Raw genomic sequence first — 17,635 nt, 5'->3', positions numbered from 1 at the left:
ACCTCAACTATGAGAGACAAAATGAGAAAAAAAATCCAGACAATCACATTGGCTGATTTGGAAAGAATTTATTTGCAAATTATGGTGGAAAATAAGTAATTGGTCACCTACAAACAAGCAAGATTTCTGGCTCTCACAGACCTGTACCTTCTTCTTTAAGAGGCTCCTCTGTCCTGCACTCATTACCTGTATCAATGGCACCTGTTTGAAATTGTTATCAGTATAAAAGACACCTGTCCACAACCTCAAACAGTCACACTCCAAACTCCACTATGGTGAAGACCAAAGAGCTGTCGAAGGACACCAGAAACAAAATTGTAGACCTGCACCAGGCTGGGAAGACTGAATCTGCAATAGGCAAGCAGCTTGGTGTGAACTAATCAACTGTGGGAGCAATAATTAGAGAATGGAAGACATACAAGACCACTGATAATCTCCCTCGATCTGAGGCTCCACGCAAGATCTCACCCCGTGGGGTCAAAATGATCACAAGAACGGTGAGCAAAAATCCCAGGACCACACGGGGGGACCTAGTGAATGACCTGCAGAGAGCTGGGACCAACGTAACAAAGGCTACCATCATTAACACACTACGCCGCCAGGGACTCAGATCCTGAAGTGCCAGACGTGTCCCCCTGCTTAAGCCAGTACATGTCTGGGCCCATCTGAAGTTTGCTAGAGAGCATTTGGATGATCCAGAAGAGGATTGGGAGAATGTCATATGGTCAGATGAAACCAAAATAGAACTGTTTGGTAGAAACACAACTCGTCGTGTTTGGAGGAGACAGAATGCTGAGTTGCATCCAAAGAACACCATACCTACTGTGAAGCATGGGAGTGGCAACATCATGCTTTGGGGCTGTTTCTCCACAAAGGGACCAGGACGACTGATCCATGTACAGGACAGAATGAATGGGGCCATGTATCGTGAGATTTTGAGTGCAAACCTCCTTCCATCAGCAAGGGCATTGAAGATGAAACGTGGCTGGGTCTTCCAACATGACAATGATCCCAAACATACCGCCCGGGCAACGAAGGAGTGGCTTCGTAAGAAGCATTTCAAGGTCCTGGAGTGGCCTAGTCAGTCTCCAGATCTCAACCCCATAGAAAGTCTGTGTTGCCCAGCGACAGCCCCAAAACATCACTGCTCTACAGGAGATCTGCATGGAGGATGGGCCAACATACCAGCAACAGTGTGTGCCAACCTTGTGAAGACTTACAGGAAACGTTTGACCTCTGTCATTGCCAACAAAGGATATATAACAAAGTATTGAGATGAACTTTTCATATTGACCAAATACTTATTTTCCACCATAATTTGCAAATAAATTCTTTCCTAATCAGCCAATGTGATTGTCTAGATTTTTTTTCTCATTTTGTCTCTCATAGTTGAGGTCTACGTATGATGCCAATTACAGGCCTCTCTCATCTTTTTAAGTGGGAGAACTTGCACAATTGGTGGCTGAATAAATACTTTTTTGCCCCACTGTATATAGACTGATGTGAATGTACAATATATATGTAAAGCTCTGCGTAAATGGACGGCGTTATAAAAGTACCTGAAATAAATATATATATTGAAATATATATGTCAATACTACTGTATTATTATTTACTGTAGATTTTAGTTCTATATGCCTTTGTTCAGAATCTGTATATATTTTTTTGAACATTTAAGTTTTTGTCTGTCAATATGCCTAAAGAAGAAGCCTAGTGTTCCCAAAAGCTTGTTTTTTAATATTTTTAGTTCGCCACTAAGCTCGGGTTCACATATATGCAGGGGCGGACTGACAACTCATGGGGCCCCCGGGCAATAGGGGATCATGGGGCCCCTGTGTCCTTTCCCAAACTCAAAAAAGCCTATAAAAAAGGTACCAGGGGCATCTCATGGGGCCCCCTACTGACCCCGGGCCCTCGGTAGTTCCCGAGTTTCCAAATGGTCAGTCCGCCCCTGCATATATGCGTTGTGGTACATCGCATGTGATTCGCACAGGAACCACACCACATTCCTGCGCAAATCACGTGAGATTTGTGTGCGGTGCGATTGTATGGCTCTATTCGCACCGCACTCGCACCAAAAAGGTGCAGGACCCTTTTTTTGGTCCACATTAGAATCAGATTGCATGGGTGTTCACATCTATGCGATCAGATTCTGCACATCACACTGCGTTTTGCGGACCGATTTCGGGATGTTGTTAACTTAACATACACACCCGCAGCGGTTCGCATGAACGGGGTGCGATTCTGATGCGGTGCGGAATTCGCACAGAAAACGCTGCAAATTCCAGACCACATCAGTGTGAACCCGGGCTAAGTCATCTTGACAATAAGTGTACTGATGTCTTTATTCCTGGCAAACACAGAACATCACTTTTTTGATTTCTATATTAAGGAGAAAATCATCTACTAACCCACAAGTACGACGGTAGCCTCTGCATTCTCCGGGATCTTCTCCATCAGCTTCCAATGCTTTATACGATGACCATCGGGACCGTTCAGTGTTTTCTACATCAGAACAAGACAGCAAAGAGCAAGGTGATGGTTCAATGGAAAACCAACCCAAATCTCATATCCCTGTCCCTGCACAGTTTGAAACATTATTATAAATTGGCCCACATCTAATGCAGGCCATAGACGGGTCGAAAACCGGATGTTTTTACAAAAAAACGAAAAATCGGTCGTTCAATAGGCCTACGTTACCACCAATGGTAAAAAAAATCGGCCAATTTTTGTCCCGTCTACAGCCGGCATTTAATTACTTCTGTCCCTTGCAGAGAGCTCCGCTATTATATTTATATGAAAAGTATTGCGGTTGTAACATTGTATCTATTTGTATCCATACAGATGGTTTTATTCGAATACAAATAGATACATTGTTGCAACCGCAATACTTTTCATATAAATATAATAGCGGACTGGAATTCTTCTTTTTCTTCTTCTTGCGGGTCACGGCTCACGCACAGATTTTTTATCGGTAAAACGATTGGCCGATTTGCCCATCATTGCCGGGCAAATCAGCCGATCAGCAAAATCGGCCGATTTTTTTCCAACTTTACTGATAAAAAATATGTGCCAAAACCCCCCAAAATGGCCGACCAATTAACCCACTAATGGTGCGAAAATTGGCCGATTTTTTTTTCGGCCGAAAAATCGGCTGATTTTCAACCCGTCTGTGGCCTGCATAAGAGTGGGTCTCATGTGGGTGTCAATCTATATGAGGCAATTTTGAAACGTTCTACTCAACTAAAGCAATTGGACAGGTCGAATTCCGAATGATTTTTCGTCCAAAAATCGGAATCGTCATTCGCTCGGTAATCCGATGGTGCCATCAATTATTTTGAAAATCGGCCGACCAAGTCATAAAGTTCACCCCATATAACAGGCTAAACTTCTGTTTTTTCCAGGTCACGGCTCATGCGTATATTCTTTTTGGAAAAATGATCGTACAATTTGACCATCATTGAGTCTAAAATTGGACGTTTTTCATAAATTTTCCAACATGCCCGATCACTGAAAAGGGGAGGAACCAAGAAAATCGCCTGGTGTCATTGACCCACTAACAGAGCGAAAATCGGCCGATTATTCTTAGGTCCAAAAAATTGGTCGAATTTGACCCATGTATGGCTGGCATTAGACTGGCCATACATTAAACAATTTTCTTGAGAATTTTGCTTTAGATTTACCAAAAACCATATAATAGGAGGTCAAACCTAAACAACGCTTTCAATTGTATCCAATTAGGCAGGCCTTGCACTACATAGTTGAAGGTAAATCTAAAGGAAATTTGGCAGAAAATTGTAAGAAAATTGTACTCATCAAAGTTCTCATTTTACATCAGGGTCCCCATCAGAGTGCCCCCTTACATCACATGCCACCATCAGAGTACCCCCTTAAATCAGGTGTCCCTATCAGAGTTCCCCCTTACATCAGTGTTCCCCCTTACATCAACTTTCCCCATCAGAGTGCCTCTTTACATATATTTAGTTATCCCAATCAGAGTGTCCCCTGGCATCATGTGTCTGAATCAGAGTGCCACCTTACATTAGTGTGCCCTCTTACATCAACTGTCCCCATCAGAGTGCCCCCTTACATATGTTCAGTTATCCCAATCAGAGTTCCCCCTTACATTAGTGTCCCCTCTAACATCAACTGTCCCCATCAGAGTGCCCCCTTACATATGTTCAGTTATCCCAATCAGAGTGCCCCCTTGCATCATGTGTCTGAATCAGAATGCCACCTTACATTAGTGTCCCCTCTTACATCAACTGTCCCCATCAGAATGCCCCCTTACATATGTTCAGTTATCCCAATCAGAATGCCCCCTTACATATGTTCAGTTATCCCAACCAGAGTGCCCCCTTACAAATGTTCAGTTATCCCAACCAGAGTGCCCCCTTACATATGTTCAGTTATCCCAACCAGAGTGCCCCCTTGCATCATGTGTCTGAATCAGAGTGCCCCCTTACATATGTTCAATTATCCCAATCAGAGTGCCCCCTTACATATGTTCAGTTATCCCAATCAGAATGCCCCCTTACATATATTCAGTTATCCCAACCAGAGTGCCCCCTTACATATGTTCAGTTATCCCAATCAGAGTGCCCCCTTACATTAGTGTCCCCTCTTACATCAACTGTCCCCATCAGAGTGCCCCCTTACAAATGTTCAGTTATCCCAACCAGAGTGCCCCCTTACAAATGTTCAGTTATCCCAACCAGAGTGCCCCCTTACATATGTTCAGTTATCCCAATCAGAATGCCCCCTTACATATATTCAGTTATCCCAATCAGAATGCCCCCTTACATATGTTCAGTTATCCCAATCAGAGTGCCCCCTTACATTAGTGTCCCCTCTTACATCAACTGTCCCCATCAGAGTGCCCCCTTACAAATGTTCAGTTATCCCAACCAGAGTGCCCCCTTACAAATGTTCAGTTATCCCAACCAGAGTGCCCCCTTACATATGTTCAGTTATCCCAACCAGAGTGCCCCCTTACATCATGTGTCTGAACCAAAGTACCCCCTTACAACTGATGTCACAGTCACAGTGCCCGTACATGGATTGTCCCCATCAGAGTCCCCCTTACATCAAGTATCTGCATCAGACTGACTCACAGATCAGTGGATGCACTAACAGAGACATGGGGGAGCACAATTAAAATCAAAGCCCACCCCAGCACCCCCCTAGATCCGTCCATGACACTCATACAGACACGAGACATCAGAGTCAGACATTACCTTCCTCTGTAGGTGCAGCTCAGCAGCAATGTGTGTAGCCAAGGTATGCACTCACCAGATTTCATTGACTAACAAAGTAGCCAGCAAGCCTGTAAGGCCCAGGGTTGTATTAGTGGTGGGATGCCCCGTTCTGTAGTCTCCTTGTAACCACGTACACTTTTTAATAAACATGGCTGCACTATGATCACTCTTCTGGGCATTCTCTTGAGAATTATTCTGGAAATGGAGGAGATTGTGTATGTGGTTACAAGGAGACTCCAGAACGGGGCATCCCACCACTAATACAGGACTGGGTCTTACAGGCTTGCAGGCTACTTTGTTAGCCGATGAAATCTGGTGAGTGCATACCTTGGCTGCACGTGTTGGGGGAGCACGGTGGAGGTCATAAGAAGATTTGATCACTTCTCGTTTTTCACTGGAAAGTGGTGCCTTGCGGGCTTCATATTTATAGTTTGGACTTTCTTGATTTATATATACATAATGGTGTATTTATATGAAATGGTTAGGTCACACAGGGGGTGGTCAGAGCTACTTTCATTTATTCTGCACATATCTAAAGTGTGTTATACTTCTAGGGGCAGCGACCAAGTTCTCTTGAATTGATATCTGTACATATTGTTTATTTTTGTTTGGAGAAGGTGCTTTTTTCATGTTTAATTGAAAGTTAAAATAATTTGGAAAGAGTAATTATACTTGTTAATAAGCAGCCTTTCCGGGCTTATTTTGGCAGCCAAAACCACCTGAGAACCTACAACACTCACCGGCCACTTTATTAGGCCCACCTTGCTAGTACCGGGTTGGACCCCCTTTAGCCTTTAGAACTGCCTTAATTCTTCCTGGCATAGATGCAACAAGGTGTTGGAACATTCCTCAGAGATTTTGGTCCATATTGATTTGAGTTATTGTTACCTTTCTATCATCTGGAACCAGTCTGCCCATTCTCCTCTGACCTCTGACATCAACAAGGCATTTTTGTCCACACAACTGGATATTTTCTCTTTTAGGACCATTCTCTGTAAACCCTAGAGATAGTTATGTGAAAAAATTCAAGTAGATCAGCAGGTTTTGAAATGCACAGACTAACCAGTCTGGCACCAACAACCATGCCATGTTCAAAGTCACTTAAATCCCCTTTCTTCCCCGTTCTGATGCTCGGTTTGAACTTCAGCAAGTCATCTTCACCATGTCTAGATGCCTAAATGCATTGAGCTGCTGCCATGTGATTGGCTGATTGACAATTTGTGTTACCAAGCAATTGAACAGGTGCAGGGGCGGACTGACCATTCGAGCACTCGGGCACTGCCCGAGGGCCCGGGGTCAGTAGGGGGCCCCATGAGATGCCCCTGGTACCTTTCATTGGTTTTTTCATAGGCTTTTTTGGGTGTGGGCGAGGACACAGGGGCCCCATAATCCCCTATTGCCGGGGGGCCCCATAAGTTGTCAGTCCACCCCTGAACAGGTGTACCTTGTAAAGTGGCTGGTAAGTGTATAAATACTATTGCCAAGTGACTTTGGAATTTTTGAGTCCAACCTTGGACTTGCCATCTCCAGTGTGTTTTCTCTTGCTCTTCCAAAACTTCTTTGTCTCTACATGAGGCATCTTCTAATCTAGAAGCCCTTTTGTCTATGAGAGCTGCCTATCTGAAGCAGAGGCGGACTGACCATTTGGAAACTCGGGCACTGCCCGAGGGCCCGGGGTCAGTAGGGGGCCCCATGAGATGCCCCTTGTAACTTTTTCATAGGCTTTTTTGAGTTTGGGCAAGGACACAGGGGCCCCATGATCCCTTATTGCCCGGGGGCCCCATGAGTTGTCAGTCCGCCCCTGATCTGAAGTCATGGTATATCGTATTCCCAAGTTCCTATATGAGCTTGGTTGCATAATGGAAAGCCTCTCAGACAAATGTAAAAATCAGGATGATGGTTCTCAATCTGCAGCCGTCCCTCACCTGCTTGTTGTCCGGGTCATTGTGGGTGTTGTTGATGTTGGTCTCTTTCTGTGGACTATTGTTTGATGCATGGTTTCCTACTCCAGATGTGGTGCTGGTCCGGGGATGATGGGAGTCTCTTCCATCATTGGGGTGGCTGGAAATAAAATATTTTAAGAACATCAAAGAAACTCAGCAAAGTGTTTTTTCCCCAAAATACAAATCATTATCACATTCCCAAGGGTCCATGATCATCTGACACCCCCCCACACACACACACATAAACACACAGCCACCATCATCTCTCCCCTGCCTTCTTAAAGTGTTACTAAACCCACAACAGTAAAATCAGTCTGTATATGCAGTGAAGCATGCTTGTTATACTCACTGTGGAACCTAATGGGTTAATCCTCTGCATAGTGTAAAAAGGTTGTTTGATCCTGTCTTTTCTGATCCTTCCCATCTTCTACTGTCCCTAATCCGTCTTCTGATAGTATAGAGCTCTAGAAGTCACTCTGCACATGCTCAATTTAGTGTGTATTGCTAGAGGGTTTTTTTTTTCTTTTTGAGGGTGCATGTGATCAGCACAGGGCCAATCAGCACTGTCCAGAGAAAGGGTCAGGGGGTCATGCAGCCTCATTGGACAGTCAGAGCAGAATGAAAACTCCTCCTACAAGCTTTAACCGGTGCTCAGCTGGACACTGATAGAAGTCACAAGACTGCTATATACTGCTGATGAGAAAAGGTATTTAGCAGTTTATATTTACTAAAATAATTGCATGGTCTGTGTACTGTGGGAGACTAGATATAGTGAATTCTGGTCCTGGGTTTACTAACACTTTAAATCTACGCCCGCCCCATGATTAGTTTCACATTTCTCCAGCAATATGTTCAAGTGAGATTGCACAGCTAATCAAATAATATGCCTCCAGCTAAAATATTGCCTGATAAGCCACTAATATATACTAATATGTACTGAGGTACCTAGAGGCCAGCAGTCCTTGAGCCTAATTGAGGCCATTCATGCTAGCGATGGATAGCACACATTACCTGTGCTTCAGCAAGAGAGAGCGCAGAACATTTGAGCGATCTATGGCTCTGATCTGATCTGATACGACCATTGTTTCCACAATCATCTGAGCTATTCCCAGCATAGTAGTCTGATCCAAGTCTAGAAGGATGGCTCCTGTAAGGAGAAAATAATAAAAAGGTGCTTTAGCTATTTATCAGCTCATAGAGAACCCACCAATGCCTTTATCTGCTTTTCCCCCAGAAGGACAGAGGCATCTATATTCAGGTATCATGTAGGGTAGTGGATGCGAATCTATGGCATGTGTGCTACAGCGGGCACTCAGAGCCCTCTCTGGCACGCAAACAGGGGCAGACTGACCATCTGGAAACTCGGGCACTGCCCGAGGGCCCGAGGTCAGTAGGGGGCCCCATGAGATGCCCCTGGTACCTTTTTCATAGGCTTTTTTGAGTTTGGGCAAGGACACAGGGGCCCCATGATCCCCTATTGCCCGGGGGCCCCATGAGTTGTCAGTCCGCCCCTGCACGCAAACCAAGTTGTCCCAGCATTGCCTCAGCAGCCGAGCATCGGATAACAGTGCACATAGGGACCATGCGCATGCTCGGAAAGGAGTAGCGGAGCCAGGCGATGACATCACAAGCTGCGACTCATCTGAGCTTTCACATGGCCGGTCAGTGCGCTGCCAAGGATATATATGTTGGACTGGTTGTGAGTTTTAATACATTCACAAGATTTTAGCTTGTGCTGGTGGTCAGTGGAACTTTGCCCCTTTGTGCTGGTGGTCAGTGCAACTTTGCCCCCCTGTGCTGGTGGTCAGTGGAACTTTTCCCCCTTGTGATGGTGGTCAGTGCACCTTTGCCCCCCTGTGATGGTGGTCAATGGAACTTTGCCCCCCTGTGCTGGTGGTCAGTGAAACGTTTCCCCCTTGTGCTGGTGGTCAGTGGCACTTTGCCCCTTTGTGCTGGTGGTCAGTGGAACTTTGCCCCCTTGTGTTGGTGGTCAATGGAACTTTTCCCCCTTGTGCTGGTGGTCAATGAAACTTTTCCCCCTTGTGCTGGTGGTCAGTGGAACTTTTCCCCCTTGTGATGGTGGTCAGTGCAACTTTTCCCCCCTGTGCTGGTGGTCAGTGGAACTTTTCCCCCTTGTGCTGGTGGTCATTGGAACGTTTCCCCCTTGTGATGGTGGTCAGTGCAACTTTGCCCCCCTGTGATGGTGGTCAATGGAACTTTGCCCCCTTGTGCTGGTGGTCAGTGAAATCTTTCCCCCTTGTGCTGGTGGTCAGTGGAACTTTGCCCCCTTGTGCTGGTGGTCAATGGAACTTTGCCCCCTTGTGCTGGTGGTAAGTGAAACTTTTCCCCCTTGTGCTGGTGGTCAGTGGCACTTTGCCCCCTTGTGCTGGTGGTCAGTGGAACTTTGCCCACTTGTGCTGGTGGTCAGTGGAGCTTTGCCCCCTTGTGCTGGTGGTCAATGGAATTTTGCCCCCTTGTGCTGGTGGTCAGTGGAACTTTGCCCACTTGTGCTGGTGGTCAATGGAACTTTGCCCCCTTGTGCTGGTGGTCAGTGGAACTTGTTGTCTTAAAATAATGAAGTTTCATATCAAGCATGGAGATCCAGCCCTTCTCCGGATGACCAGGATGTATTTATATATGTACTATTCCCGCAGCAACCAATAGTCCTTTTCCAGAGAGATGCATTTATTCGGATAAAGATATTTGTTACAGATGACAGAAATCCAGCTGAATATTTGTAAAGATTACAATGAACAACAGCTCTCAAAGTCCCATTCAAGATACTTCATATCAAGCATAGAGATACTACACCATCCAGCATATGTCCAATCTATAATATGCAACTAGGTAGCTTCCATGCAACCTGTATTCTATCCCACATATCCTGACCTGTGCTCTGCTATCTTTGTATTCTCCCTTATGCTCTGCCCAGGTATCCTCACTTGTGCTCTGCTATCTTTGTATTCCATCCTGTGTTCTGTGTCCTGTGTTAATATACACATTTTCCCCATTCAGTACAATGGCAAGCAGTCTGATTGGCCACTTTTAGTAGCATGTTTGATCTTAGGTGTCTAGACCCAGAAACTTCCCCTGACTCTCCATATATTTACCCAAAAACAGGTTAACCCAACACAACAAAGAGAAGGTAATTACTTCCTGCATGCATTAACATAGTAAGGTGTCCTTTTGGTGTGTAAAGTGGTCTTATCACTGGCCTGTCAGTATGTGTTTCAATGTCTTCAATATATATATTACACACAATATACTACAGAACTTTGCCCCCTTATGCTGGTGGTCAGTGGAACTTTTCCCCCTTGTGATGGTGGTCAGTGCAACTTTGCCCCCCTGTGATGGTGGTCAATGGAACTTTGCCCCCTTGTGCTGGTGGTCAGTGAAACCTTTCCCCCTTGTGCTGGTGGTCAGTGGCACTTTGCCCCCTTGTGCTGGTGGTCAATGGAACTTTGCCCCCTTGTGCTGGTGGTCAGTGGAACTTTGCCCACTTGTGCTGGTGGTCAGTGGACCTTTGCCCCCTTGTGCTGGTGGTCAGTGGAACTTTGCCCCCTTATGCTGGTGGTCAGTGGACCTTTACCCCCTTGTGCTGGTGGTCAATGGAACTTTGCCCCCTTGTGCTGGTGGTCAGTGGAACTTTGCCCACTTGTGCTGGTGGTCAGTGGAACTTTGCCCCATTGTGCTGGTGGTCAGTGGAACTTTGCCCCCCTTATGCTGGTGATCAGTGGAACTTTGTCCCCTTGTGCTGGTGGTCAGTGCAACTTTGCCCCCTTGTGCTGGTAGTCAGTGCAACTTTTCCCCCTTATCCTGGTGGTCAGTGGAACTTTGCCCACTTGTGCTGGTGATCAGTGGAACTTTGCCCACTTGTGCTGAGAACAACATTCATTCATCAAAAAATTGATGTGGAAAATACTTGGCTGAACAGTGGCATCATCCAATCAGGTGCAGCCGATACTTGGGTATTTTGACAGCGGGTGGAGCCTACTGTCAGAATACAACAGAGTCCATGGATAAATCTGTTATATTATTTCTATTCAGCCTGCATTTGTGTTTATGGCCTGCTTAAGTTTTGATTAGAGAGGGGACAATTAGATGCCTATGAAATTGTTGTAAACAATTCAGAAAAGATGGGCAGTGAAGGTGTTTTGCAGGTTTGGCAGCATTTGGTACAGTAAGGCATTTGTTCATTTTTTATTATGTAGCACCCTCTTAGTTAGTGCAGGCTGTTAGGTAAATTTAGCTATCTCCTCTGTAATCAGTTCAGTGGGGGTTGATTGTTCTGGCCTGCTCAATGTCTCACAGGCTACTCTGATTACTTCACCCTGTATTCAAAAGTATTCTAGAATTATAGCAGGAAGAACAGAGTATGCAGCCTGAAATTTTATGGGGATCCAGCCAATCCCTGGGGAGGTGTACACAGTAGGTGTCTGGAGAGCCCATAAATAGAATGAGGCCTGAGGCAGGGAAAGGGAGTTCGTGGGTCCAATCCTGCTGTAGGAGACCCCTGTGCAGGGGCTCTGCCCCTGCGGAAGGATTACTGGAGGGGCCATTTAGAAGATATCGATGTCCCACCTGGAGCTTAAGCTGGGGGGTCGATTTGGAAAAAAGTCTGGTCCTGAAGTTGGTTTGGGTCTGGACAAGCTCACTGGAGAGTACTGGGAAGAAATTGGGGGAAGAGTGTCCATCTGTCCTATAGTAGTGTGAGTCTTTGTCTTCCTCACTGAAGAGAGCCCAATGGATATCAGAAGGAGGCAACCAATGGTCCTGTGTCATTGTGAGTTAGATGACCTCAGTGCTAGAAGAAGTCATAGTCACCTGTCAGCAGTAGAGAGTGTTTTTTTGCAGCTCAGTGAGATAAAGAAGAGTCCTCAAGTAGTTCAGTTTTTCAGCTTAGAGTATCCCATGCTACCTTCACCCCATCCAAGTTCAACTTTTCAATAAAGCATCAAAAAGACATCCCTAGACTGTTCTCTGTCTGTGTGCCTGGCTTTGTGTGCACCAATCTAGGGAAAAAGAATCAAGTTCACCAGCAGCTCCCTAGGGGGAGCACTACAATTATCAAAAAGCACATTTTTTCAAGATGTTTCAATCAGAAAGACACAGTCTGAATGCAAACACCTTCTGTTGTACCCCCTCTTCAGAGAGCCTATGGTGCTCCTGAATATTGATCTTTAAAACCCACCAGATGCTATGGTTTTCCTGAGTTCCAACAAGCTACGGAAGGACAGAGAAGCCACATGAGGTTTGCCCCATCGAGAGGTCTCTTGTTCAACATCCTCCTCAAATTTTATCCAGCGAGCCGTCTCCTTCCACTGCAATTCCTGCATTCCATCAGTGACCAGCTCATTCAGCTCCACAAACACCTGAATGCACAAAAAAGAAGAAAGTAAGAAAGTGAAGTAGCTGTGAGAAGAGGTGGCAGATATCTTCCATGGTATGGAATCACCCTAAAGAGATTTTAACAGCCACCCATGCAAAGTCTTCCATACGTTACTTCCCACGAATTGGGATAAATGTAAGGTTCAATCCACACACAATTCAGAGCGGACATTTACCCGTATTGCCGAAGTCAAACAATATGTATAATAGCAGTGTTACCACCGCTGTTATGAACATGGGTGAGTGCAGGCACCAACAAGCCCTTAACAAGCACTGACTTCACCAGCCTCATTCACTTACATTATGGGGAATCCCCAAGCACGTTAGCAAAGGAGCCTAGGATAGTTTAAAAAAAATTGTTGTGGGGGTTCCCCCACAATGTACATCAGGCCCTTTAGGTCTGGTATGAATTTTAAGGAGGGCCAGACACTAAAAAATAAGCATGAGTTGTCCCCCAAATTGTATAGGGGGGATCCTCACACAAAAATCAAGGAATAAAAGAGTGAAGCTTCCCCCCCTCCAAAAAAAAAAATCCATACCAGACTAAAGCCATACCATATTTGAGAATGCAGCCTGGCAAGCTAGGAAAGGGGTGGACAAGAATACGTCCCCCATTCCTTCTCAAGTATACCAGGCCACCTCATTCCCTTAAAACCAAACATACATTAATTACACAGATTCTGTGGCTGATTAAAGTGGTTAATTAAACTCACTTAGTACCTTCTGTGCATTCAGTGAGCCCCAGAACCTGCGTAATTAATATGTGTTTGGTTTTAAAGGGATGAGTTGGCAACAATACAGGCAACATGTCCTCAACATGGAGGCTACCTGGCATTTTTAGAAAAACATTTGGGCTTTGGTACATGTATATGAGTCATCTGGATGAACTGTGGGAATACTGTTCTGTTTATAGAGTCACCAAATGGTCAGTTATATGGTATCTTATGCCTGCAAAGAGGCAAATGAAGATGTCTCATGTGTATGTGATGAATGCCCATCTGCCACCTTTTTTTTTTTTTTTTTTGCGAGTCTGATTTTTCCATATGCATGCACAATAGGAAGAGCCATGGTTCTACTGTGTCCCACTGTTGGTGCTTTCACAAATAAAACCAGGACTGCGCCATTCAAAACATTTCTATATTATATATATATATATATATACAGGCGTACCTTGGTTTACGAATTTAATTCTGCGGGACTTTTTGTATTGCGAAAAATTCGTAAACCGAAATGCAGTTTCCCATAGGAATGCATTGAAAACCAATTAATCCGTTTCGGAGGTCAGAAAAAAGTAAAAAAAAGTATATCTGTTCAAAACCCTTTATAAAGTGCACTTTAAAGGCATAAATACTGTACAGGAGCATGATCAATAAAAAAAATCGTAAATGCATTGAAAACCAATTAATCTGTTCCGGAGGTAAAAAAAAAGTTAAAAAAAGTCTATCTGTTCAAAACTATTTATAAAGTGGACTTTAAAGGCAAAAATACTGTACAGGAGCATGATTAATAAAAGAAATCGTAAATGCACTGAAAACCAATTAATCTGTTCCGGAGGTAAAAAAAAAGTTAAAAAAAGTCTATCTGTTCAAAACTCTTTATAAAGTGCACTTTAAAGGCATAAAAACTGTACAGGAGCATGATTAATAAAAAAAAAATCGTAAATGCACTGAAAACCAATTAATTTGTTCCGGAGGTAAAAAAAAAGTAAAAATAAGTCTATCTGTTAAAAACTCTTTATATAGTGCACTTTAAAGGCATAAATACTGTACAGGAGCATGATTAATAAAAAAAATCGTAAATGCATTGAAAACCAATTAATCTGTTCCGGAGGTCAAAAAAAAGTATATCTGTTCAAAACCTTTTATAAAGTGCACTTTAAAGGCATAAATACTGTACAGGAGCATGATTAATAAAAAAAATCGTAAATGCATTGAAAACTAATTAATCTGTTCCGGAGGTCAAAAAAAAGTAAAAAAAAGTCTATCTGTTCAAAACTCTTTATAAAGTTCACTGTTTGTTGTTGCTGTGCTGTTTCATGTATTGCCCCCCCCCCCTCTATTATATAGCGCTGAGCAAACCCTTTGGCGCTATATAAATTTGATGTAATAATAATAATAAAGTGCACTTTAAAGGCATAAATACTGTACAGGGACATGATTAAAAAAAATTTGTAAATACATCGAAAACCAATTAATCCGTTCGTATTGCAAAAACAATTTGTAAACCGAGCCATTATCTTCAATGGATTTTCATTCATAAACCAAAAATTACGTTAACCGAGGTGTTCATAAACCGAGGTATACCTGTATAAGTATATATATATATATATATGTGACACCTCTGTTTTATAAAAATCAGAACTAGATAAGACAAGCTTTTAGCACTGGGGAATCTTTTATCGTGTCTCCCTAAGGGGGATATTTGCTAAAACTGAAAAATACAAAGTCTTGTGCAAGTCTGCATAGAAGCCAATCAGCTTCCAGGTTTTATTGCCAAAGGTTAATTGAACAAGTTGAAGTTAGAAGCTGATTGGTTACTATGCACAGCTGCATCAGATTTAGTAAATCTACCCCTCAGTGTCATGCAAAGCTTACAATCATGAGGAGGGTAAGATCACCTCATGGGGTCCTTTCCGCTCGGGTTTTTTCTTAGTCCAGTTCATCGGTGGGGGGACTACAGTGGCATCTTTCCTGCTTCCCCGACACTTTGTCACCAGCTGCCTGCGCATTGCTGGAGGTTCCTCCAGGTTCAGAACTACACAAAGCAGACAACCAAAATAAGAATAGTTATAAATAACCCATACAGATCAGATATAAAGCCTACCGACTTATCTAACCAAGCACACCAAAGAGAAATGGGGTGCCATAATCCACATCAAGCACATCAGATCACCTTACATCAGTGAGGAAGAATTGTAACAATGCAATATCAGATGGAGTGGACTCACTATGCACTCACCCATTAAATAAATACAAGCCTGCTAACTATAGATAAATGGAAAACGAAGTACATACCTACAGCTCTTTTTTGGCAATTGGAACAATTTCCCATAACAAACGTTAGCACCCTCATGTTTTTGTGTTTTGTGTATTGTTGCTTGCAACGCTGTGGTGGCTGCTTATGCTTTTATTGATTTATTTATGTTAGATAGTTACATATACATCATAGCACAGAATTGTTAAAGTAATTTAAAGTGACACCAGTGCTGATGGAGAGGGGCAGGGGAGGGGCAAACAAAGATGGCCTCGGGCACCCAACATCCTCCTGATCAATTTATGATTCGGTTGTTAGGATGCCAGCAGCTATCTTGCATTGTGCCCATGGTTACAATGCTGCACAATGAAGACAATATTTGATGACAATTTTTGGCCCATGTGGGTCAATTGTTAGGCATTTTGCCAGGGCACCCCTGAAGAACCCAGAAGCAGTGCCGGGACAAGGCCATCTAGAGCCCAGGGTGAACTTGCCAAATTGTGCCCCTCCAAGATGTATACGCATTGTGTGTCAGCAAACATCCCTTCCCACAAAAAAAAATGAGCACTAGCCTGCCTGCTTACCTTCTAAGCATAAATATCCCATCCTTCCAGTACAAAACCTCTCCCTGCTGAAATCCCCTTTCCAGTATGAATCCCAACTCCCCAGCTTAAATCCTCCCATTCCCCATATGCCAGCACAAATCCACCCCGCAAAAAAAAAAAAATTCCCCCCTTCTAGTACAAATCCTCTACCCCTCAAATTTCCTCCTTGAGCACAAATCCTCTCCCCCCACTCCAAATCCCCCTCCCAGCACACATTCTCCCCAATCCCTCATCCAAGCACATATTCCCCCCAATTACCACTCTAGCACAAATCTCCTCCCCCTCACCATATTACCTTTTCTACCACAAACCCCCCAAATTTTCTCTCCTAGCACAAATCTCCTCCCCCCTCACCATATTACCTTTTCTACCACAAACCCCCCAAATTTTCTCTCCTAGCACTAATCTTCTTCCCCCATCCCCCCTCCCAACAAAAATCCTTTCAAATCACCACTCTTAGCACACCTTCTCAAATTTTCCCTCCTGGAACAATTCTTACCCCCAAATTCCCCCTGCCAACACAAATCCCCTCCCCCCCAACCTCCTTGTGGTGCCCCCCACCTCACATGATACACAGTTCCCAGGGCAGCCAACCCTCCTGCCCACCCCTTGTCCCAGCCCTGCCCAGAAGGCACCCTGGTTGAAAAAGGCTCCGTTAGGAATTGGTCATATTTAACATACACCTACCCTATCTTCTTCTTTTAAGCATTATTTGTATATATTTATTTTTTCAGTTAACTATTTTTATTTTTTTTTTAAACTAAAAGAATACAGGAAGCTGTTTATGATTTGTAAAGCTGCGCAACATGCTACAAATATTGTAAAAGTTTGCATGTTCGATTTATATGCATCCATGTTTGCATCCATGTTTGCAATATATGCAGAGCGGCCATTTTATCGGCTGAGTCAATATTCTAGGGATATCCTAAAAGTCAATGACATCATGACAGTGAGGAAGACATTTTGTATTCAGTTATGACTGTACTTTCAAGTCAATCGAAATTTGGTTCAGATTACAAGAGTGGCCAATAACTATGGCTTGAAGCAAACAACACTACCATCAGTTTTCTATTGCACCCTATAGAGAATATCTATAACAAATGCAGCAGAATAATGGAGGGGCATGATGCTGTACTTTCTAATCCAGCCTTAGTCAACCTTTTTACCTCAAATACAATTTTTAATTAATTTAGGGTCTCAAGGATGCCTAGAACATTTGACACCCGGGGCAAGTTATTTTACAATTAATAATGATGGCCACAAAAATACAGAGCACAGAATGCGAAATCTGAAGTGCTCCTTTACAATAATCATTAACTAGAAAAGTGTCCCCTTGTTCTGGTGCTTGGTGGAGAAGTGTTATCTTACATTGGTGGTCAGTGGAGAAATGCTGCCTTTAGTTGATGGTCATTGGGAAAAAAAGCCCCTTTACTTTGATCATCAGTGCAGAAGTGATCTCCTACATTGG

The 17,635-nt window shown here is 43.8% G+C and overlaps 1 protein-coding gene across 3 annotated transcripts in view; it reads right to left on the bottom strand.

Annotated features, from left to right (window-relative positions):
* Positions 1–17,635, bottom strand: part of SLC4A3 (solute carrier family 4 member 3) — a 68,077-nt gene that overhangs the window by 48,580 nt on the left and 1,862 nt on the right. For all 3 annotated transcript variants that reach the window (XM_089660635.1, XM_089660636.1, XM_089660634.1), the window contains exons 2-6: positions 15,207–15,343; positions 12,393–12,573; positions 8,213–8,348; positions 7,184–7,319; positions 2,412–2,505 (exon numbers count right to left, since the gene is read on the bottom strand). In XM_089660635.1, the coding sequence (XP_089516761.1) occupies positions 2,412–2,505; positions 7,184–7,319; positions 8,213–8,348; positions 12,393–12,573; positions 15,207–15,343 (684 nt within the window). The remainder of the gene's footprint in view (positions 1–2,411; positions 2,506–7,183; positions 7,320–8,212; positions 8,349–12,392; positions 12,574–15,206; positions 15,344–17,635) is intronic.

The sequence above is a fragment of the Staurois parvus genome, unplaced genomic scaffold (assembly GCF_062004578.1).
Source record: "Staurois parvus isolate SC_StPar_1 unplaced genomic scaffold, SC_StPar_1.0 ptg001255l, whole genome shotgun sequence".
Taxonomy (NCBI): domain Eukaryota; kingdom Metazoa; phylum Chordata; class Amphibia; order Anura; family Ranidae; genus Staurois; species Staurois parvus.
This window is presented reverse-complemented; position numbering and strand designations above follow the sequence as displayed.